Genomic DNA, 18976 nt, shown 5'->3' on the forward strand with positions numbered 1-18976 from the left:
CCGGGGGGGGCTTAAGGGACAACCTGAGCCCCCCAGCCGGCTTGGTGCAGCACCCCAGGCTCCCCCCGCCCCCCAAAAAAGCACCAGCAAACTCCATCGGACCCCAAAAACCTTTATTTCCCCCCCCAAACGCCACTGCGGGGGTCGGCCCCCACCCTCCCCGATGAGCAGGCAGGGCCCCCCCGCACCCTTCACGTTTGCCCATCACCCCTGGGGTGCCGGCAGGCAGCAGGGGTTCCCCCTCTGGGGGCTGTGGGAGCCCCCTGGGGTGGGGTGGGGGGGGGTCCCGGTGGGGTAAGAGGGGGGCTACACCAGCTTTTTGGCCTCAAAGAAGCTCTTGAGGTGCCTCATCTGCCAAATGCCGGTGAGGATGAGGATGATGGTTTGGGCGATGGACCACCACAGCACCCGCTGGTTGGTGCTCTCGCTCGTCATGCGGAAACGTTCCTCCCGATACTGTTGGTCAAAGAAACAAAAATAAATGGGGGGGTGTCATGGGGGTTTGGGAGGGGGGAGAAAAAGGGTTTTACCCCCCCCACTGGAGCCCCCTCCTCACCCGTTGGTAGTTTTGCTCCTTCTGGATCTGCTCGACCTGGTCGAGGAGCTGGCGGGCGCGGAGCTGCAGCTCCGTCAGCTTGTCCTTTGCAGCGATTTCGGGGTAGTTGTTGGTGTGTTCACCCACCTGGATGTCCAGGTGCACCCGCTGCGGGGCCAAGAAGTGGGACACACACACACACGTCAGCAGACCCCCGCTACTGCTGACACCCCCGACCCCGGTTTTGGGGGGTGTCCCGTCCCGTCCCCCCCGACCCCACAATTACCAGTTTGCCACCGGCAAAGAGCGCCATGCGGGTGGAGTTGGAGTGGAGGCAGATCTGGTGCTCGCCCGGTGTGTGGGAGGTGAAGGTGAACCGTCCTTCAGAGCCATACTGCCGCGACAGCACCACCTACGCCGGGATGCGGCCACCGTCACCCAGTGCCCACCCTGGGGCAGGGGGGGACACTGGGACAGCCCCCACGTCTCCCGTGAGCCCCCCAGTCCTGGCTGGTGGGTGCACCGTGCACCCCAGGGAACCCCTGCCCTTGTTGGGGGGGCACACTGGGCACCCCAGGGACCCCACGCCCAGTCTGGTGGGCACCCAGGGACCACCTGCCCCAGCTAGAGGGCACCCCATACGCCCCAGAGACCCCACACCCAGGACAGGGGGCACCCCAGGGACCCCCTGCCTTGGCTGGAAGGCACCCCAAACACTCCTCCAACCCAGCCAGCAGGCACCCCAGGGACCCCCCACCCAGGCTGGCAGGCACCCCATGTGCTCCAGGGACCCCCCCACCCCAGCTGGCAGGCACCCCAAGGACCCCAAAGACACCCCCACCATGCTGGCGGGTGCCCCATGCACCCCAGGAACCCCCTACCCCAGCTGCTGGGCACCCCACATGCCCCAGGGCCCCAACCCCCTGCCTGATGGGTGCCCGACCCCCAGAGGGACCCCCACCCCGGGATGCTTGCGCCCCCCGCCCCGGGACGCTCACCTTGCCGTCGGGGTCCTTCACTTCCACGTGCATGCCCAGCCCCGGGGTGGAGGGCAGGAACGACTCTGACTGTTTGTCCCACAGCTGCGTCCGGTAGTTCCCTGGGGGAGGGTGGGCAGCGGGTCGGAGCGGGCCCAGAACCCCCCGGTACCGCGCCCCCCCCCCAACCCCTCCCGGTTCCTGCGAATCTCTCCTGCCCCTCCCCACCCCCGTCGTTCCTGGGGGAGCTCCCGGTCCCTCCTGCTGGTCCCTCCCGTTACCCCTCCATATCCCCGGTGGTCTCCTGGCTCCCCCCCCCCCGCCTCAGCCCCCCGCCGGCCCCTCCCGCGCCCCGTACCGATGACCATGGTCTCATCCGGGATTTCTTCGATGAAGCAGCGCTTCTCGGTCTCGCCGATGTGGAAGTAGAGACCGTGGGCGCTCCAGGCCGCCAACACCACGGCGGCCAAAGCCGCCCGCAACGTCTCGCCGCCCGCCATGGCCCCTCTCCCTCCCCCGGCCCCGCCGGGGCGACACTGCGCATGCGCCGCGGTAGCCCGCTAGCACACCGCGCATGCGCCGCCCCCTCCCCGAGCACAGCGCGCATGCGCCGCTGCCCAATCCGCGCACACCGCGCATGCGCCACCCGCCGGCGGCCACTCACTGGTCCCCACGATACACCTACGGGTGCCCGCTGGGTTCCCGCCGCCGGCGGCCCGCGTTCGCTTCGCTGCGCATGCGCCGTCGCCACGGCGACACACGCATGAGTGGAGCGCCCCCCCCCCCCCGGTGGCGCAGCGGGGAGGGCGCCGCGCCCTTAGCGCTGAGGTTGACAGTTCGAGTCCCGCTTGGGCTAGTTCCGAGGGGTCCCTGTCACCCCCGGTTGTGTCCCGGTGTGCCCCCCCCGGAACGATCGGCCTCGGCTGTCGCCCCCGGCCGTGCCGAGTCCCCCGGCGGGGCGGAGCCAACCCCTCACACCCCGCCAGCGGTGTGGCAACACCACCACCAACCTCCTTCCTTCCTTCCTTCCTTCCTCCCAGCTGCTGCCCCAGGGCTTGGCCGGGGTCGGGGGGTCCCATGGGTGAGCGGGTGATCGGGGACCCCCCCCACCCCGGGGAAGGACCCGGCGAGGCGGGAGGGGAAGCGGAACCGCGGGGACGATTGCGCCACCGGCAGCCCCCCGCCTCCGCAGGCTGGAAATTTCGGGAGGGGGTTATAAAGGCGAGGGGGACACGCGGGTGGCGGGGATCGGGGTGCCATGGCGTGCCAGCCCGCGCTCACCCTCGCCCTCCTCTTCCTCTGCGCAGAGGCCGAAGGCTTCGCCCTCTGCAACGCTCCCACCCTGCAGACCAAAGTCTTCCAGTATCGGTAAGTCGGGGGGGGGGGGGGGGGAGCACCCACGGGTGACACCTCGGTGCCGGGGGGCGTGGGGGGGACACGGGACGTCGGGGTGCTGGGGTGGGCACCGCCGTCACCGCTGTCGTCGGCAGGATTTGGGACGTCAACCAGAAGTCACTTTACCTGCGCAATGACCAGCTGGTGGCCGGGCACCTGCAAGGGGCCAACGCTGCCCTCGAAGGTGAGATGGGGACACGGGGACACGGGGGACACACACACACACACACACGTGTCGGGTACGTCCTGATGGCCCCGTGTGTGTGTGTGCGTGTGTGTCCCCAGAGAGGGTGTTTTGGGTGCCCAACCGCGCCTTCGAGCCCGCCCGGCTGCCCATCATCCTGGGCATTCAGAATGGCACCCGCTGCCTGGCCAGCCCCCCCGCCAGCCAGCCCACCCTGCAGCTGCAGGTCAGGGGACACCGAGGGGACGGGGACGCCGCGGGGACGCCAAAGGAATGGGGACATCCAAGGGATGGGGACGCCGCGGGGATGGGGACGCCATGGGGATGGGGACATCGTGGGGATGGGGACGCCATGGGGATGGGGATGCCACAAGGATGGGGACACCAAAGGGATGAGGACACCACAGGGATGGGGACGCCATGGGGACAGGGACACCAAAGGGATGGGGATGTGAAAGGGATGGGGACATGGTGGGGATGGGGATGTCACAGGGATGGGGACATGAAAGGGGTGGGGACACTGTGGGGATGGGGGTGTCGCAGGGACGGGGACACCATGGGGATGGGGACATGGGGATGTCACGGGGATGGAGACGTCATGGGGACGGGGACGCCACAGGCTCGGGGACACCACGGGGACAGGGCACATGGGGATCACCGGGCTGGGGCATCACAGGGATGGGGACACCACGGGGGACAGGGACACCGCAGGTGGCGCGGCCACGCCGTCTCCAGCCGGCCGCCGGTGACGTTCCGGCACCGGTCCCCACCGCAGGACGCCGACATCAGGGAGCTGCCCCGCGCCGGGGTGGCCTCGGCCGCCTTCACCTTCTTCCGCTCCTACAAGGACGGGCTGTGGCGCTTCGAGTCGGCCGCCAACCCCGGCTGGTTCCTCTGCACCTCGGCACGAGGCCACCAGCCCCTGGGGCTCTCCCGGCACCCCGATGACACCCACCTCCTCGACTTCTACTTCCAGCTCTGCTGAACCCCCTCGTCCCCCGGGACGGTGACGTCCCCCGCCGGGGACGCTGACGTCCCACCAGGGATGGTGACGTCCTCACCCCAGGGATGGTGACATCCCCCCCGGGATGGCGACATCCAGGCGGGGACGGTGACGTCCTCCCCCTGGGGACGGTGACATCCCACCCTGGGAATAAAGATGTTTAGGACACCTTGGTCCCCGTGACGTGGGGGTGACAGCGAGGAACGGGGGGGGACAGGGCAGGGCAGAGCGAGCGGTGGGCCCCGGCGCCCGCGTCACCGCGGCGGGATGGCCGGTGTTGCGCCACCGGCTCGTTAGGGATGGGGACGGGACATCCCCAAGAGGGGTGACGCAGCTGGCGGGGCTGCCCCTTAGCCGGGTGCCTCCCAGATTCGGCCCCTTTCCCGGATTTCACCCGGCGCACCCCAACCGCCGCCGGCACGGGCATGGCGTGGCACGGCACGGCACGGCACGGCGGGGACGGGGCACGCGGGACTGTGGGGATGGGGCAGACGGGCACCGGGGGGAACAAGGTACATGGGGCCACGGGGACGGGGCACCGCGGGGACGGGGCGCAGGGGCCATCCCAGCCACGGTGACCACGGGCATGATGGGGGGGGGACACGGGGGACAGTGGGACCAGGTGGTATTTCGCCATCGCTCCGTGTCCCCGTCACCTTCCTCGCGCCCAGCCCAGCTCGCTCCCGTACAATTACCTGGGCGGGGTCTGCCCCCACCACCCCGCCCGGCCCTATAAGAGCCACTGTCACCCGGCGGGGGGGGACACACACAACCCAGAGGACACGGGACAGGATTTCCGAAGCTGACGGATTTGCAGGTATCGCTGGGGACAGGGACAAGCTGGGTCCTATGTGAGCGATGTTCTGAGGGCGTTCACTCTGGAGCCTACTGACAACTGGGAGACCAGGTGCATCAGGGGGGATCCCCCACCCACATCACCCGTGTCACCTACACGCTACCCTTTCTCTCGCGCAGGCTTGGCCATGTCCCACGTGTCCAGACCTGCCTTCAGGTGAGCGGTGACAGGGTGGGGATGGGGTTGTCCCTCCCCTCATGCTCGGGGCTTGAGTCACCTGGTGTGGCGCCCGCCCTCACCCCTCTCTCCCCATTCCCGCCCCCCCCGGGCTGCAGCAGGGCCGAGGGTCCCGAGGGACACCCGCAGCAGTCCCAGCCCCTTGGGCACCCGCTGGGTGTCGCGGCGGGGCTGAGCATGGGGACCGGGGACGCGGCGGAGTCTGTCATCGACCCTGACATGGTGGCCTTGTTCGAGGATTTCCTGGGGAAAGGTAGTGCCCGGTGGGCATGGGGGCCCTCTCCCCACGTGTCTCCTGTTCCTCCACCTGCCCCCTCCGTGTTCCCGTCCCCACGTCCCTGTGTCATGTCCCCCATCCGCACGTCCCTGTGATGCCCACACGTCCCCATGATGCCCGTGTTCCCCACCCATGTCCCCATGCGCCCATGTGCCTCTGTTCCCGGTCCCCACGTGCTCATCGCACCCGTGTCCCCCATCCCCGTGTCCCCGTGTCCCTGTGTCCCCTGACCCCACATGCCTGTGACGCCTACATGCCCCCGTGTCCCCATGTCCCCACAGGTCCATCACACCCGTGTCACCCATCCCCATGTCCCCGTGTCCCCGTGATGCCAACATGTCCCCATGTCCCCATGCACCTGTGCCACCCCCCGTGCCCCCTCCCCGTGTCCCCCGTCCCCATGTCCCCCATCCCCACGTGCCCATCACCCCTGTGTGCCCCATCCCCACGTCCCCATGTCCCCCAGCCCCACATCCCTGGGACACCCCCGCATCCCCACGTGCCCATGACGCCCCGTGTGTCCCCTCCCCGTGTCCCCACGTCCCCTGGCAGAGGTCTCGGAGGAGACGACGATGTCCTCGGCGGGGGTGAATCCCCTGGCAAAGCCCTACCACTACGTGGTGCGGGACACGGAGCAGAACGGGCTCTGCCTGCACAACGGGCACCTGGTGGCCACCAGACTGCAGGGTGCCAACGCCGCCCAGGAAGGTGGGTGCCCTGGGTGGGGAGGGGGTGGCACCCCCCGCCATGGGTGCTCCCACCCAACCCATCCGCCCCATCTCCTCGTAGAACCCATCAGCGTGGTGCCCAACCAGTACCTGGAGCGCCGGCGCTGTCCCCTCATCGTGGGCATCCGTGGTGGCAGCCAGGCCCTCTCCTGCGGCACCGGTCCCGAGCCCCAGCTGAAGCTGGAGGTGAGCACAGGGTGGGCATCATGATGGGGGGTGGCCCAGGGTGGGGGGGCACCCAGAGGTGGGTCAACCCTAGGTGGGTCAACCCAAGGTAGGCAACCCAAGGTGGGGGCACCCTGGGGTGGCGGGGACCCAAAGGTGGGTCAACCCAAGGTAGATGACCCAAGGTGGGGGCACCCAGAGGTGGTGGGGACCCAAAGGTGGGTCAACCCAAGGTAGGCAACCCAAGGTGGGGGCACCCAGAGGTGGTGGGGACCCAAAGGTGGGTCAACCCAAGGTAGATGACCCAAGGTGGGGGCACCCTGGGGTGGTGGGGACCCAAAGGTGGGTCAACCCAAGGTAGATGACCCAAGGTGGGGGCACCCAGAGGTGGTGGGGACCCAAAGGTGGGTCAACCCAAGGTAGATGACCCAAGGTGGGGGCACCCTGGGGTGGGGCATCCCAAGGTGGATCAACTCAAGCTGGGCAACCTAAGGTGGGGGCACCCTAAGATGGTGTCATCCCAGATGGTGTCACCCTGAGGTGGTGTCACCTGGAGGTGGGGGTTCCCCAGGGTGCTGTCGCCTCATGATGGCATCACCTGGGGGTGGGTGTTCCTTGAGATGGTGGCACCTGGAGATGGTGATGGCCACCCGGGCGGTGTCCCGGCGGTGACCCCCCCTCCCATGACAGGAGGTGGGGCTGCTGGACCTGTTCTCGCGGGGGGCCGAGGCCACCCCCTACACCTTCTACAAGACCTTCGGCGGCTCCACGCACACCTTCGAGGCTGCCGCCTTCCCCGGGCACTTCCTCAGCACCACCCAGGGGCAGGGGGAGGCACTGTCCCTGGCCCCCCCCCCCGCCGTCACCAGCTTCTACCTGCTCCGCAAGTGACCGCGGCACCCGTGGGTGGGGGAGGCACCCGTGGGTGGGGGTGTCCTCCCCACCATCAGTCCCCCCCAGGGTGGGGGAATAAAGCGATGGCGTTTGTCTCAGCTTGTGGTGTGGGGTTCAGGGCTGGGGGGGGGGGCAGGATCGGGCCCCGTGGGGCAGGATCGGACTCAGTAGGGCAGGATCAGGCCACGGGGGGGGGCAGGATCGGGCTATGGGGGGAGCAGGATCGGGCCCCGAGGGGTAGGATCGGACTATGGGAGGGCAGGATTGGGCCGGGGGGGGCAGGATCGGGCCCCGTGGGGTGGGATCGGGCTATGGGGGGGGCAGGATCGAGCGCCGTGGGGCAGGATCGGGCCCCGTGGGGGCAGGAGGAGGGGCCTGCCACGCCGAGGGGGCGTGGCCTCACCGCGGGGCGTGACCGGGGGGCGGGTTTTTGTGCTGCCTTGCCCCGCCCCCGCCGGGAGGGGCGGGGCGGAGGAAGGGGGCGGGTCCGGCGGTGGACACGCCCCGCGCCGCGCGCCGGCAGTGCCGGTAAGGGGAGGGGAGGGGAGCGGGGGGGGGGGCGGCCCGGGGGTCCCCACGGCCCGGGGGGGGACACGCGGGGTGCCCTTGGGGCCCCCCCAATAGCTCTCAGTGCTCCCCAGGGCCGACCCCCCCCCCGGCCCTGGAGGGTCCCCCGAGACTTGAGGGTTCCCCCAAAAACCCTCGGGACCCCCCCAGCGGGGGCCCCCCCATAACTCTGGGGGTCCCCCGTGGCCCCTGAGGGTCCCCCCCGGCTCCTCTGGACCCCCCACAGGTCTCTGGGTGCGCCCCGTGGGGTCCCCCACACTCCGTTGGGGTCCCCCCCCAACCTTGGGGGTCCCCACCCCCAGAGCCCCCCCATAACCCCTTGGGGTCCCCCATAGACCTTTGCCCCCCCAAAACCCCCCCTAGGAGCCTTTGGGGTCCCCCCCCCTTGGGGTCCCCCCCGAGCCCCCTCAGAACCCTTTGGGTACCCCCCCACCCCTTGGGGTCCCCCTGCCCCGGTGCGGGGGGGGGGGCATTTGGAGGGAGGGGGTGCAGGGTTTGGGGGGGGGGGGTCCCACCAGGGTGTCCACCCCACAGTGCACAGGCAGCACCCACTTTGGGGCGCACCCCCCCTCAGCCTCAGCAGGGACACCCCCCCCCCAAAATAGAGGCAGCACCCACTGCTGGGTGCAAGACCCCCCCCCCTTGATTTGGGGACCCCCCCCCAGTGCTGCAGGAAGCCTCACCCTTGAGTGCTCCCCCCCCCACTCGGGACAGAGGTGCTGGCGTGGGGAGGGGACAAGGGTGGGTGAGCCGTGACCCCCCCCATGACGGTGGTGGCTTCTCTGATGGCTGCTATGGGGTTGCGCTCCGCAGCGGCCTACGCGGGACGGAGGCGTGGGGCGCGGCGTGGGGCGCAGCGTGGGGTGCAGCCCTCCCCCCCGAGGTGGGGGGGTCGTTCGGGTCCTCTTCCCCCCCTCCCCATCCCCCTTTCCTGCCCCGGCGGGGCCGGAAGCCGGCGGCGGTGGCGGTGACGCGGGTGACGTGGGGGCCGTGACGTGGGGGCCGTGGGGTGACGCGGGGGACGGGGACGGGGTGCGGGTGCTGGGGTGCGGGTGCTCGGCCCCCACCCCTGCCCGGAGGTGCCCACCCTGACCCCCTCCCTCCCCTGCCCCCCCCCAAGTTCTCCTTCCTCCTCCTCCTCTTTCCTCCTTCCTCCTCCTCCTCCTTCCTCCTTCCATCCCTCCTTCCTCCTCTGATCCCTCCCTCCTTCCTCCTCCGTCCCTTCCTCCTTCCCTCTCCCCCGCCTCCCTCCCTGCCTCCTCCCTCCCTCCTTCCTTCATCCCTCCATCCTCCCTCCATCCCTGCTTCCTCCACCCTTCCCTCCCTTCCTTCCTCCTCCTCCCCTCCCTCCCTCCCTCCTTCCTCCCTCCCCTCCTCCCTCCCTCCCTCCTTTCTCCGTTCTTCCCTCCCTCCCTTCCTCTCTCCTTCCTTCCTCCTTCCTTCATCCCTCCCTGCGCCCTACCTCCTTCCTTCCCTTCCTCCCTCCTTCCTCCCTCCTTCCTTTCCTGCCTCCTTCCTCCATCCTTCCCTTCCTTCCTCCATCCTTCCCTTCCTTCCTCCATCCTTCCCTCCTTCCTTCCCTTCCTTCCTCCATCCTCCCTCCTTCCACCCTCCTTCCCTCCTTCCTTCCCTTCCTGCCTCCTTCCTCCATCCTTCCTCCAACCTTCCCTCCTTCCTTCCCCTCCTTCCTCCAACCTTCCCTCCTTCCTTCCCCTCCTTCTTCCTTCCTTCCTTCCTTCCTTCCTTCCTTCCTTCCTTCCTTCCTTCCTTCCTTCCCCTCCTTCCTCCAACCTTCCTTCCCTCCTTCCTTCATTCCCTTCCTCCCTCCTTCTTCCCTCCTCCCCTTCCTTCCTCCCTCCTTCCTCCCTCCTTCCCCCCTTTCCTTCCCCCCTTTCCTTCCTCCCTCCTTCCCTTCCTTCCTCCCCTTCCTCCCTCCCTCCCCCGGTGCAGGGACCCCCCACCCACCCCGTCTCCTCCTGCTGCCCCCCCAGGCCCTGACCCACGGCCATGGGGCCGGGCAGCGGGACGCCGGGCAGGACAGGCAGCTGCCCGTACGCGGCGGGCAGGCAGCCGTAGCGGCGGGCACCGTGCCATGGAGCCGGCGGGCACCACCACCACCGCCGCCGCCGCCACCACCACCGCCGTCACCGCCGCCGCCGCCGGGGTCCTGGCGGCGCAGGACGCCATCGTCTTCTCGGGGACGGGTGCCGAAGGGGCGACCCCCGCCGCCGCGGCCCCCGCCGGCACCGACGTCTTCTGGGCCAGCCTGGTGCGAGCCCAGCTCTGCGTCCAGGAGCTGCAGGGAGCCATCGAGGGGCGGCCGGACGGCGACCACCGCCACCCGACGTCCCGGGACGGCTGGCACCGCGGCCACGGGGCCGCCGCGGCACCGAGCGTCTCGCGCCGGCGCCGCGGTCTTGGCTCCACGGGGGAGAGCGTCTCGCACCGGCGCGTGCCCGCGGATGGGAGCGTCTCGCCCGAGTTCGTGCCCGCGGACGGGAGCAGCTCGCGTGAGCGCCGAGGCCTCGGATCCACGTACGAGAACTTCTTCCGCGCGTCCACGGGTGGGAGCGTCTCGCAAGAGCACCGTGGCCACGAGCCCACGGGTGGGAGCATCTCGCCCAAGTCCACGCCCCTGGATGAGAGCATCTTCCGCGAGCACCGAGGCCATGGATCCACGCACGAGAGCATCTTCCGTGTGCCCATGGATGGGACCCTCTCCCCCAAGTCCGTGCCCATGGGTGGGAGCATCTTCCACGAGCACCAAGGCTGTGGAATTGCATATGAGAGCGTCTCGCACGTGTCCGTGGGTGGGAGCGTCTCAACCGAGCACCGTGTGCCTACAGATGGGAACATCTCGCCCAGGTCGATGTCCGTGGATGGGAGCATCTCGCCCGTGTCCATGCCCACGGATGAGACCGGCTTGCAGGAGCACGTGCCGATAGATGGCACCAACTCGTCCAAGTCCACACCCATGGATGAGAACAACTCAACCAAGTCCATGCCCACGGGTGGGAGCATCTCGCATCAACGTGTGCCAAAGGGTGGGAGCATCTCATCCGAGTCCGTGCCAAAGGGTGGGAGCATCTCGCCCGAGTCCGTGCCCATGGATGGGAGCATCTCGCCCAAGTCCGTGCCCATGGATGGGAGCATCTCGCCCAAGTCTGTGCCCATGGATGGGACCATCTCGCCCAAGTCCATGCCCGTGGATGGGAGCATCTCGCAGGAGCATGTGCCCATGGATGGGAGCATCTCGCCCAAGTCCGTGCCCGTGGATGGGAGCATCTTGCAGGAGCACGTGTCCATGGATGGGAGCATCTTGCCCGAGTCCGTGCCCACGGATGGAATCATCTCGCCGGAGGACGTTCCCGTGGGTGGGCACATCTCGCCCAAGGCTCTGACCGTGGATTGGAGCGTCTCGCCCAAGTCGGTGCCCACGGATGGGAGCATCCCACCGGCGCACGTGCCCGTGGACGGGAGCATCTCGCCCGAGTTCACACCCGCGGGTGGGACCACCTCGCCCGAGCGCTGGAACCCCGAATGCGGCGAAGAGGAAGAGGAGGAGGACGACGAAGATGACGACGGCTGCTCTTCCCGGGAGGAAGACGCCGAGGAGGAGGAAGATCTGGAGGAGGAGGAGCCCCACTTCCACACCAACCCCCTCTTCCAGAGCCGGGTGCTGGCACCCACGGGTGCCCACCGCGTGCCCCTCTACCGGCCCCACGGTGCCGCCCTGCAGCCGCTGCTCATCACCGAGAGGGATGACGGCACGGGGGGCACCGGGGGGGGACCGGGGTGTCCCCCCCCCACCAGCACCCCCCCACCCCTTGGGTGCCGTCCGGCAGGAGGGGACGTCGGCAGCACCACGGAGCAGGGTGAGTGTGGGGACCCCCCAACCTTGGGTTTTGGTTTTGGGGGGGGGGGGCACTAATGCTGATGGGGACCCCCCCCCCGGCTCTGTCTTCTGCCCCCCCAGGACCCCCCCGACCCCCAGGCCTGACGCTCTCCGACCCCCTGGATCTGCCCCCGGGATCTGGGGACCCCCCCAGATCCCTACGGCTGCAGCCAGAATGGGGGTACTGGGACCCCCCCGGACCCCTGGCCCCACTGGAGCTTACCCTACGGGGGGGTGACCAGGACCCCCCCAGCCCCGGTTACCCCCCAGGTCTGGCCCCAGGAGGGGGAGACCAGGATCTGCCCCTCCCCAGGCCCCTGACCCCCCCAAAGCCACCCCTGGGAGGGGGGTGCCGGACCCCCCCACCCTCCCCAGATTTGCCCCAAGGAGGGGGATACCAGAAACCCCCAACCCCCCCATATCAGCCCATGGGAGGGGGGTACCAGCCCCCCCCCAGCCCCCCAAACCCCCTCGATTTCCCCCAGCCCCCCCCCAGCCCCCCATATCAGCTCATGGGAGGGGGGTACCAGCCCCCCCCCAGCCCCCCAAACCCCCTCGATTTCCCCCAGCCCCCCCCCAGCCCCCCATATCAGCCCATGGGAGGGGGGTACCAGCCCCCCCCCAGCCTCCAGCCCCCCCTAGATCACCCGCAGCCCCCCCCCAGCCCCCCGTATCGGCCCATGGGAGGGGGGTACCAGCGCCCCCCCAATCCCCTGCCCCCCCCGGACCACCCCCAGCCCCCCTCCCCACTCTCCTCCCTGCCACCGCGGGGTCCCCCAGGACCGGGGGTTATCAGGGGGGCCTGGGGGGGCCCCCCCGTACCAGGACACGGCTGTGCCTGGCTGTTGGCGTCCCCGGACGCTTCCTGCCCGGGGGGGGAAGTGGTGCAGGGCCCCCCCCTCCCCGCCACCCCATCACCGCACCCCGCCATGGAGGAGCTGCCCCCCGAGATGGGCGAGGAGCCCCCGCCGGACCCCCCCGCCAGCACCCATGGGTGAGGGACACCGGCACCGGCCACGTGGCCTCCCCAGCACCCTCAGTCCCACGTGGGCGTCCCCCCCCTCTTTCCTCTGTCCCCCCCCCAGGTCCCTTCCTAAAGCCCTCTCTGTCCCTCCCAGACCCCCCCCTCCATCCATCTGCCCCCAACCCTCTCCCAGCCCCCCTGCATCCCCCTGCCAGACCCCTGTCTGTGCCCACTGCCCCCCCTCTGTCTGTCTGTCCCCCCCCTGCACCGACCGGTCCCCCAGACCCCTGTCTGTCCCCCCCGGACCCCCATCTGCCCCCCCATTCCCCACCCATGCCCCCACAGAACCCTGTCTGCTCCCCCAACCCCCCCCCAGCCCCCAAATCCTGTCTGTCCATCTGCCCCCCAGACTTCCATCTGTCCGTCCATCCCTCCCAGAACTCCCATCCCCCCCTCCACCCCCCCCCATTCCCTCCCCCCCAAGCCCCCGCATCCCCCCATTCCCCCCCAAACCCCTCCATCCCCCCCCAAGCCCCCCCATCCCCTCCCAGAGCCGTACCAGCCAGCAGGGCAGAGTTAAGGGGATCCCCCCCAGCACTGGCTGACCCCCCCAAACCCCTGTCCGCTCCGTCCGTCTGTCCCCCAACCACCCCCCAGACCCCTGTCCACCCCCCCAAGACCCTTTCCACCCCCCCAGACCCCCTCCATCCCCCCCCCCGACCCCCCATTCCTTCCCCCCATCCCCTCCCAGAGCCGTACCAGCCAGCAGGGCAGAGTTAAGGGGACCCCCCCCCAGCACTGTCTGACCCCCCCACCTCGTTGTTGCCCCCCCCCCCAGGTGCCCGCCGGGGGGGTCAGCGGTGACACCGGTGCTGGCAAACGGGGGACAGGGACGACGGGGGGAGGCGCAGCGTTTGGCCGCCCGCCTCTTCCACCTCGATGGCTTCAAGAAGTCTCAGGTGGCCGCGTTCCTCCGCAAAAAGTAAGGATGGGGGGGGGGACACACGCACCCCCACCCTTTGGGGGGGGTCCCCTGGGTTTGGGGACCCCCCCTCAAGCTCATGTCGTGTCCCCCCCAGCAATGATTTCAGCGGGATGGTGGCCCAGGAGTACCTGGACTTCTTCCAGTTTGGTGGGCAGACGCTGGACCAGGCGCTCAGGTAGTGATGGGAGGGGGCTTGGGGTTTTTTTGGGGGGGGGGCAAAGGTATACCACCCCCCCCCCAATCGATAGCAAGGCTGGGATCTGCTGGTGGGGGAGAGATGGGCCTCTTGGAGCTTTGGGGGAGGAGAGATTTGGGGTGGTTTGGGGGCTGTTGGTGTCGGGGGGGGCAGATTTGGGGTTTACTGGGGTCCAGGAAGGCAGATTTAGGGTGTTTTGGGGCTGGGGGGGCAAATTCAGGGTGTTTTGGGGCTGGGGGGGGGAAAATTGGCATATTTTGGGGCCAGGAGAGGCAGATTTGGGGTGTTTTGGGGTCTGGGAGAAGATTTGGGGTCTCAGAGTTGGGGGGGGGCAGATTTGTGGGGTTTGGGGATCCAGGGAGGCAGATTTGGGGTGTTTTGGGGCTGGGGGACAGATTTGGGGGCTCTCAGCCTCTCTTGGGGTCCAGGAGGGTAATTTTGGGGTCTGTCAGGGTCTACAGAGACTGATGTGGGGGCTGTCTGCCTTGGGGGGGGCAGATGTGGAGTAATTTGGGGTCCATCAGGGTGCTGGGATGGGGGGAGGCAGAACAGTAGGGTCTGTTGGAGCCTGGGGGGGGTCCCAGCTCTGGGGGTAGATTTGAGGTCTTTTGGGGTCCCTGGGGAGGGTCTGTAGGTTTGGGTGAGGGCAGATTTGGGGTCTATAGGATTGGGGGGGGCAGATTTGGGATCCACCAGGCTCTAGACGGGGGGGAGATTTGGGGTCTGCGGGGAGTGGATTATAGGGGCAGGGGGGCAGCCAGCGTCTGGGGAGGGGTTCCGGGGGGGGGAGGGATTAGGTGCTTTGGGGGGTCCCGCTGCCATCGTGGGGGGGCCCCCCCAGATCCTTCCTGCAGGCGCTGGTGCTGACGGGCGAGACGCAGGAGCGCGAGCGCATCCTCGGCCACTTCTCCCGGCGTTACCATCACTGCAACCCCGGTGCCTTCCCCTCCCCGGGTGAGACCCTGCGAGGGAGGGGGGAGCACCCCTAGGGCCCCCCCCGTACACCCCCAGATCCTCCCCCCCTGCCAACCCCAAACCGTGCCTCAGTTTCCCCACCCATCCCCTCCCAGCGCTTTGGGGCATCCCCAGCTGCACCCACTGGGGTTCACGGTGACGGGTGTCCTCACCCTGGGGGGGGGGACACCCCCACCCTGACCCCCCCCACGCCCCCCCCAGATGCCGTGCACTCCCTGACGTGTGCCATCATGCTGCTGAACACCGACCTCCACGGGCAGGTAAGGAAAGGGGGAGGACCCCAAAAATCCACAACCTGCATTTTTGGGGTGCTTTGGGGGGGGGTGTGCAAAATTATGGGGGGGGGGTCGAGGGGGCACCCATACACCCACCCCGCTCCCACAGCGCCTCGGCCGTGCCATGACCAGCGCCGAATTTGTGGCCAACCTGAGCGGGATGATGGATGGGCAGGATTTCCCCAGGGAGCAGCTGAAGGTATTTTAAGGGGGGGGGCGGTTTGTGAGGCTGGAAAAGGGGGGGGGGGGCACCCCCCTGGACCCTCCCTGAACCCCACTTCCCCCCCCCCCCCCGCAGGCTCTATACGGCTCCATCCGCAATGAGAAGCTGGCGTGGGCAGAGTGAGTATGGGGTTATGGGGGGGGGGGGGGAGGAATATGGGGTGGGGGGCACCCCGTGATGCTCAGCACCCCGTAGGGATGAGGAGGAAGAGGAGGAGGACGAGATGGTGGGGGGGGGCAGCCTGGCCCCCCCTGGCTGTAAGAAGAGCAACCCTTTCCTGGACCTGCCGGGGGGGACCGGGGCTGTCACCTACCGCCGGGGCTGGCTGGCCAGGAAGGTGCTGGCCGAGGCTGACGGCAAGAAAAGTGAGTGGGGGGGGGACTTGGGGGGGGGGATTTGGGGTGTTTGGGGGCAGATTTGGGGGCTGCTGGGACTGGGGGGTGGCAGATCTGGGGTGGGTTGGGGGCAGGTTTGGGGTTTCTCAGGGTCTGGGGAGGCAGGTTTGGGGTCTGTTGGGATCCAAGGGGGCAGATTTGGGGTATTTTGGGGTTGGGGGGGGCAGATCTGGGGGCTCTCAGCCTCTCTTGGGGCCCAGGAGGGTAATTTTGGGGTCTGTTGGGGTCTACGGAGGCAGATTTGGGGCTGCCCATCTCTGGGGGCAAACAGATGTGGGGCCATTTGGGGTCCATCGGGGTCCCGGGGAGGGGGTGCAGTGCCAAGACCTATTAGAGCTGAGGAGTGGGGTGTCTCATTTTTGGGGAGGGTGTCTTTTGGGGTCCAACCGTGGCCCCCAACTTCTCCCTCCCTTTCAGCGCCGTGGGGCAGACGAGGCTGGAAACCCTTCCAGGCTGTGCTAAAGGGGACAGTCCTCTACTTCCTCAAGCCTGGGGGGCGAACGGGGGTCCCCCGCCGTCCCCCCGAGCCGGGACCCTTCCCGGCCCCCCAGGAGGAGGAAGGACCCGAGGCCGAAGAGCCCTTGGGGGTCCACCACGCCTTGGCCGAGCGCGCCAGCAAATACACCAAGCGCCCCAACGTCTTCCGCCTGCAGACGGCCGACTGGCGCGTCTTCCTCTTCCAAGCCCCGTGAGTACCCCCCTCTCCCCCCGCCAGGAGGGGATGGAGACGTCCCCAAGGGCGATGACATCACCCACGACCTCATCCGTCACGGCAGGACGTCGGAGGAGATGTTCTCCTGGATCTCCCGCATCAACTTGGTGGCCGCCCTCTTCTCCTCTCCCCCCTTCCCCGCCGCCGTCGGTTCCCAACGCCGCTTCGTCCGCCCCATCCTCCCCGCCGCCCCCAGCCGCGTCCCCCCGGTGAGCCCCCGCTGTCGGGATGGGGTGGGTGTCACCCGTGGGTGCCCACCGTCACCCACCCCAACCTTCTCCCCGTGGGCAGGAGGAGCAGCACCGCTCCCACGAGGAGTGGATGGAGCGGGTGGCCCAGGAGCTCTTCGAGCATCAACGCAACCTCCCCGAAAAGCGGGGACGAGCCCGCGACCTGGACGAGTACCGCCTGAAGAAGGAGTATCTCCTCTACGAGGTGGGGCAGATCGATTCCTCGTTAATTTCATTATATGGGACACCCGGGAACGTGGGGGACATGGGGACGTCCCCATGGTGGTGGCTCATCTCCATCCTCATCTTCCCCATGGGAGAGATGCTACTAGGGGACATGGGGGACACGGAGGACACTGGGGACATGGGGACGTCCCCATGGTGGTGGGCTCACCGTCCTTATCTTCCCCATGGCAGAGACGCCACGATGGGACATGGGGGACATTGGGGACGTCCCCACGGTGGGGGCTCATCTCCATCCTCATCTTCCCGATGGGAGAGGTGCCACTATGGGACGTGGGGGACATTGGGGACGTCCCCACGGTGGTGGCTCATCTCCATCCTCATCTTCCTGATGGCAGAGACGCCACGATGGGACATGGGGGACATTGGGGACGTCCCCACGGTGGTGGCTCATCTCCATCCTCATCTTCCCGATGGGAGAGGTGCCACTATGGGACATGGGGGACACCGGGGACATCCCCATGGTGGTCGCTCACCTCCATCCTTATCTTCCCCCCCCGGCAGAGACGTCGCTATGAGACCTACGTGCAGGTGCTGGAGACGTGGATCAACGCTGGCGCCCAGGACCTGGAAGGGTGGGAAGCCCAAGCGGGGCCGGTGGTGGCCCCCCCGGACCCCCCCACCCTGACCAAAGCCCACTCCAGCCCCTCGCTGGTCCCCGAGCCCCCCATCGCCCCCACCATCCGTGTCAAGAGGAACATCTCCGAGCGCCGGACGGTGAGGAAGATCGTCCCCAAACGCAACAAGAACCTGCTGTGATGGACATGGGGGGGGACATGTGGGGATATTGGGGGGGGGCATCCCCCCCCACCACCACCTTGGTACGAGGTTCCTTCGGGCACCACCAGTATTGAGCCAACCTGGGGGAGGGGGGGCTTGGGATTAAGAATAGGGAAACTCAGGGAGAACACCCCCCCCCCCCCCAAAAAAAAAAGGGATGGGGGGGTTGGGGGGGGTCACAGCCCCCCCTCAGCCCCCCTCCCCGTAAAGCGTTGCCGCTGCACCCCTTCTCCGCGTCCGCTGCCTGCTGCTCTCTGTCGTGCAATAAAGGTGTGTGTCCCACCGCTGCCACCCCCGTGTCCCCAAAACACTCTGGGGGGCGGGGGCATAGGGTCGGGGGGGGGACACACGGCGGTGGCCTCTGTCCTCACCTCGGTAGGGATGGAGAACGGCTTGGGGGGGGGGGGTGGTGACCCTGGGAGGTGACAGTATATACGTTACCCAGCTGTGTCACCTATAGGTTGACACCCCCCCGGGGGGTGCGGCCCCCCCAGCACCCATGGGTGTGCACCCACCATCTGCAGGGACCAGCCCCCCCCCAAGCACCCACAGGCGCACAACCCCACGGCCACCAGCACACATCCAAAATCACACAACGCCGCCTGCAGCACCCAGGCGCTGCCTTCATTTGAAAGGGGGGGCTATGGAATCCAGCCATCAGCCCCCCACCGCCGGCAGGGACCCCCCCAACACCAGCAGTCCCCCCCCAGCATTGCTGTGACACGGTGTAGGGGACGGGGACGACCCCCCTCCTCTCCGGCCATTTGGGGGTGGCAGCAAAGGCTGGGGAGGGGTCCTGTGGGGGGGGGCAGAATGGACCCGGCCCTCAGTATCCCCCCCCCGCCTTTTCCCACCCACCCCCCCCCCGGTTGCATCCCAAATCCCAGCCTTGTGTGATTGGGACAGAGCAGGGCAAAGCTGCTGACCCCATCCCACCCTGCCACCCCTGTCCCCAAATCCTCAGTGGGGACATTTTGACCCCCCCACCCCCAAGGGGACAGTTCAGGGCCACAACCCCCCCCCGGGCTGATTTGTGCCAACGGCCACAGCACTGTCCCCCTCTGCCCCCCAAAATCCCACCAGAGCAGCGTCTATGAACCCCAAAACACCCAGGATGGGGACAAGGCACCCCCCCACCCCCTGAAAAGCCCCCACACCCTGAGGGGGGGCCTTTCCCTCACCCACCAACAGCCAAAAGATACTGCCCAGGAGCAGCTGCATGTGCCGATCCAGAGCCACAGCACCAACAAACCCAAAACAGTGGGGAAAAATATTTTCCCCCCAAAAAATTCTTTATATGGGACAAGCGGGTCCTAGCCCTGGAGCTCACCCTCGTTAAAGGGCT

At 68.3% G+C, this 18976-nt stretch overlaps 5 protein-coding genes and 1 long non-coding RNA gene across 8 annotated transcripts; 4 read left to right on the plus strand and 2 right to left on the minus strand.

Moving 5' to 3' along the window:
* Positions 1-96: 96 nt before the first annotated feature.
* On the minus strand, positions 97-2058 carry TMED4 (transmembrane p24 trafficking protein 4). The gene is made up of 5 exons (XM_075043632.1): positions 1871-2058; positions 1534-1634; positions 822-947; positions 557-703; positions 97-456 (listed from the first exon to the last, which is right to left on the minus strand). The coding sequence occupies exons 1-5, from the start codon at positions 2010-2012 to the stop codon at positions 307-309; spliced, it is 666 nt and encodes a 221-aa protein (XP_074899733.1). The 5' UTR covers positions 2013-2058; the 3' UTR covers positions 97-306.
* LOC142038300 (interleukin-36 receptor antagonist protein-like) lies at positions 2012-4076 on the plus strand. Of its 3 annotated transcripts, XM_075043631.1 has the most exons (5): positions 2519-2593; positions 2820-2880; positions 3003-3091; positions 3193-3317; positions 3867-4076. In XM_075043631.1, exons 1-5 carry the CDS (start codon positions 2590-2592, stop codon positions 4074-4076), a joined length of 489 nt encoding a protein of 162 aa, XP_074899732.1. In that variant the 5' UTR covers positions 2519-2589. The 3 variants fall into 3 exon arrangements, with proteins under 3 accessions (XP_074899730.1, XP_074899731.1, XP_074899732.1); XM_075043629.1 differs by lacking the exon at positions 3193-3317 and having other exon boundaries at positions 2012-2593; XM_075043630.1 differs by having other exon boundaries at positions 2502-2880.
* On the minus strand, positions 3335-7016 carry LOC142038305 (uncharacterized). The gene is made up of 5 exons (XR_012652560.1): positions 6896-7016; positions 6223-6312; positions 4790-4989; positions 4047-4238; positions 3335-3931 (listed from the first exon to the last, which is right to left on the minus strand). It is a non-coding gene; the product is annotated as an uncharacterized LOC142038305 (long non-coding RNA).
* On the plus strand, positions 4860-7279 carry LOC142038303 (interleukin-36 receptor antagonist protein-like). The gene is made up of 6 exons (XM_075043633.1): positions 4860-4911; positions 5070-5106; positions 5226-5380; positions 5957-6112; positions 6194-6318; positions 6988-7279. The coding sequence occupies exons 2-6, from the start codon at positions 5078-5080 to the stop codon at positions 7186-7188; spliced, it is 666 nt and encodes a 221-aa protein (XP_074899734.1). The 5' UTR covers positions 4860-4911; positions 5070-5077; the 3' UTR covers positions 7189-7279.
* Positions 7280-7564: 285 nt separating this feature from the next.
* LOC142037518 (uncharacterized) lies at positions 7565-12295 on the plus strand. Its single transcript, XM_075041975.1, has 4 exons — positions 7565-7719; positions 9750-11633; positions 11735-12176; positions 12286-12295. Exons 2-4 carry the CDS (start codon positions 9851-9853, stop codon positions 12293-12295), a joined length of 2235 nt encoding a protein of 744 aa, XP_074898076.1. The 5' UTR covers positions 7565-7719; positions 9750-9850.
* A 39-nt stretch (positions 12296-12334) lies between these two features.
* Positions 12335-17913, plus strand: LOC142038297 (PH and SEC7 domain-containing protein 4-like). The gene is made up of 12 exons (XM_075043624.1): positions 12335-12647; positions 13456-13599; positions 13697-13777; positions 14640-14752; positions 14975-15033; positions 15158-15247; positions 15347-15390; positions 15467-15636; positions 16084-16354; positions 16443-16587; positions 16670-16813; positions 17356-17913. The coding sequence occupies exons 1-12, from the start codon at positions 12583-12585 to the stop codon at positions 17608-17610; spliced, it is 1581 nt and encodes a 526-aa protein (XP_074899725.1). The 5' UTR covers positions 12335-12582; the 3' UTR covers positions 17611-17913.
* Positions 17914-18976: the final 1063 nt, after the last annotated feature.

Source organism: Buteo buteo, chromosome 12 (genome assembly GCF_964188355.1).
Source record: "Buteo buteo chromosome 12, bButBut1.hap1.1, whole genome shotgun sequence".
Lineage (NCBI taxonomy): Eukaryota > Metazoa > Chordata > Aves > Accipitriformes > Accipitridae > Buteo > Buteo buteo.

What these genes read in the sequence shown, in the direction of transcription:
- LOC142038300 (XM_075043629.1), top strand. Translation starts at nt 2,087, where the DNA reads ATGCGCCGCCCCCTCCCCGAGCACAGCGCGCATGCGCCGCTGCCCAAT. An exon ending in ACCAAAGTCTTCCAGTATCG is followed by an intron (nt 2,881 to 3,002) that starts GTAAGTCGGGGG and finishes TGTCGTCGGCAG; the next exon opens with GATTTGGGACGTCAACCAGA. An exon ending in GGCCAACGCTGCCCTCGAAG is followed by an intron (nt 3,092 to 3,866) that starts GTGAGATGGGGA and finishes TCCCCACCGCAG; the next exon opens with GACGCCGACATCAGGGAGCT.
- TMED4 (XM_075043632.1), bottom strand. Translation starts at nt 2,012, where the DNA reads ATGGCGGGCGGCGAGACGTTGCGGGCGGCTTTGGCCGCCGTGGTGTTG. An exon ending in GGATGAGACCATGGTCATCG is followed by an intron (nt 1,635 to 1,870) that starts GTACGGGGCGCG and finishes ACCCTCCCCCAG; the next exon opens with GGAACTACCGGACGCAGCTG. An exon ending in AGGAGCAAAACTACCAACGG is followed by an intron (nt 457 to 556) that starts GTGAGGAGGGGG and finishes TTTGACCAACAG; the next exon opens with TATCGGGAGGAACGTTTCCG.
- LOC142037518 (XM_075041975.1), top strand. Translation starts at nt 9,851, where the DNA reads ATGGAGCCGGCGGGCACCACCACCACCGCCGCCGCCGCCACCACCACC. An exon ending in CGGCAGCACCACGGAGCAGG is followed by an intron (nt 11,634 to 11,734) that starts GTGAGTGTGGGG and finishes CTGCCCCCCCAG; the next exon opens with GACCCCCCCGACCCCCAGGC.
- LOC142038303 (XM_075043633.1), top strand. Translation starts at nt 5,078, where the DNA reads ATGTCCCACGTGTCCAGACCTGCCTTCAG. An exon ending in CGAGGATTTCCTGGGGAAAG is followed by an intron (nt 5,381 to 5,956) that starts GTAGTGCCCGGT and finishes GTCCCCTGGCAG; the next exon opens with AGGTCTCGGAGGAGACGACG. An exon ending in TGCCAACGCCGCCCAGGAAG is followed by an intron (nt 6,113 to 6,193) that starts GTGGGTGCCCTG and finishes ATCTCCTCGTAG; the next exon opens with AACCCATCAGCGTGGTGCCC.
- LOC142038297 (XM_075043624.1), top strand. Translation starts at nt 12,583, where the DNA reads ATGGAGGAGCTGCCCCCCGAGATGGGCGAGGAGCCCCCGCCGGACCCC. An exon ending in ACGCTGGACCAGGCGCTCAG is followed by an intron (nt 13,778 to 14,639) that starts GTAGTGATGGGA and finishes GGGCCCCCCCAG; the next exon opens with ATCCTTCCTGCAGGCGCTGG. An exon ending in CGAGGCTGACGGCAAGAAAA is followed by an intron (nt 15,637 to 16,083) that starts GTGAGTGGGGGG and finishes CCTCCCTTTCAG; the next exon opens with CGCCGTGGGGCAGACGAGGC.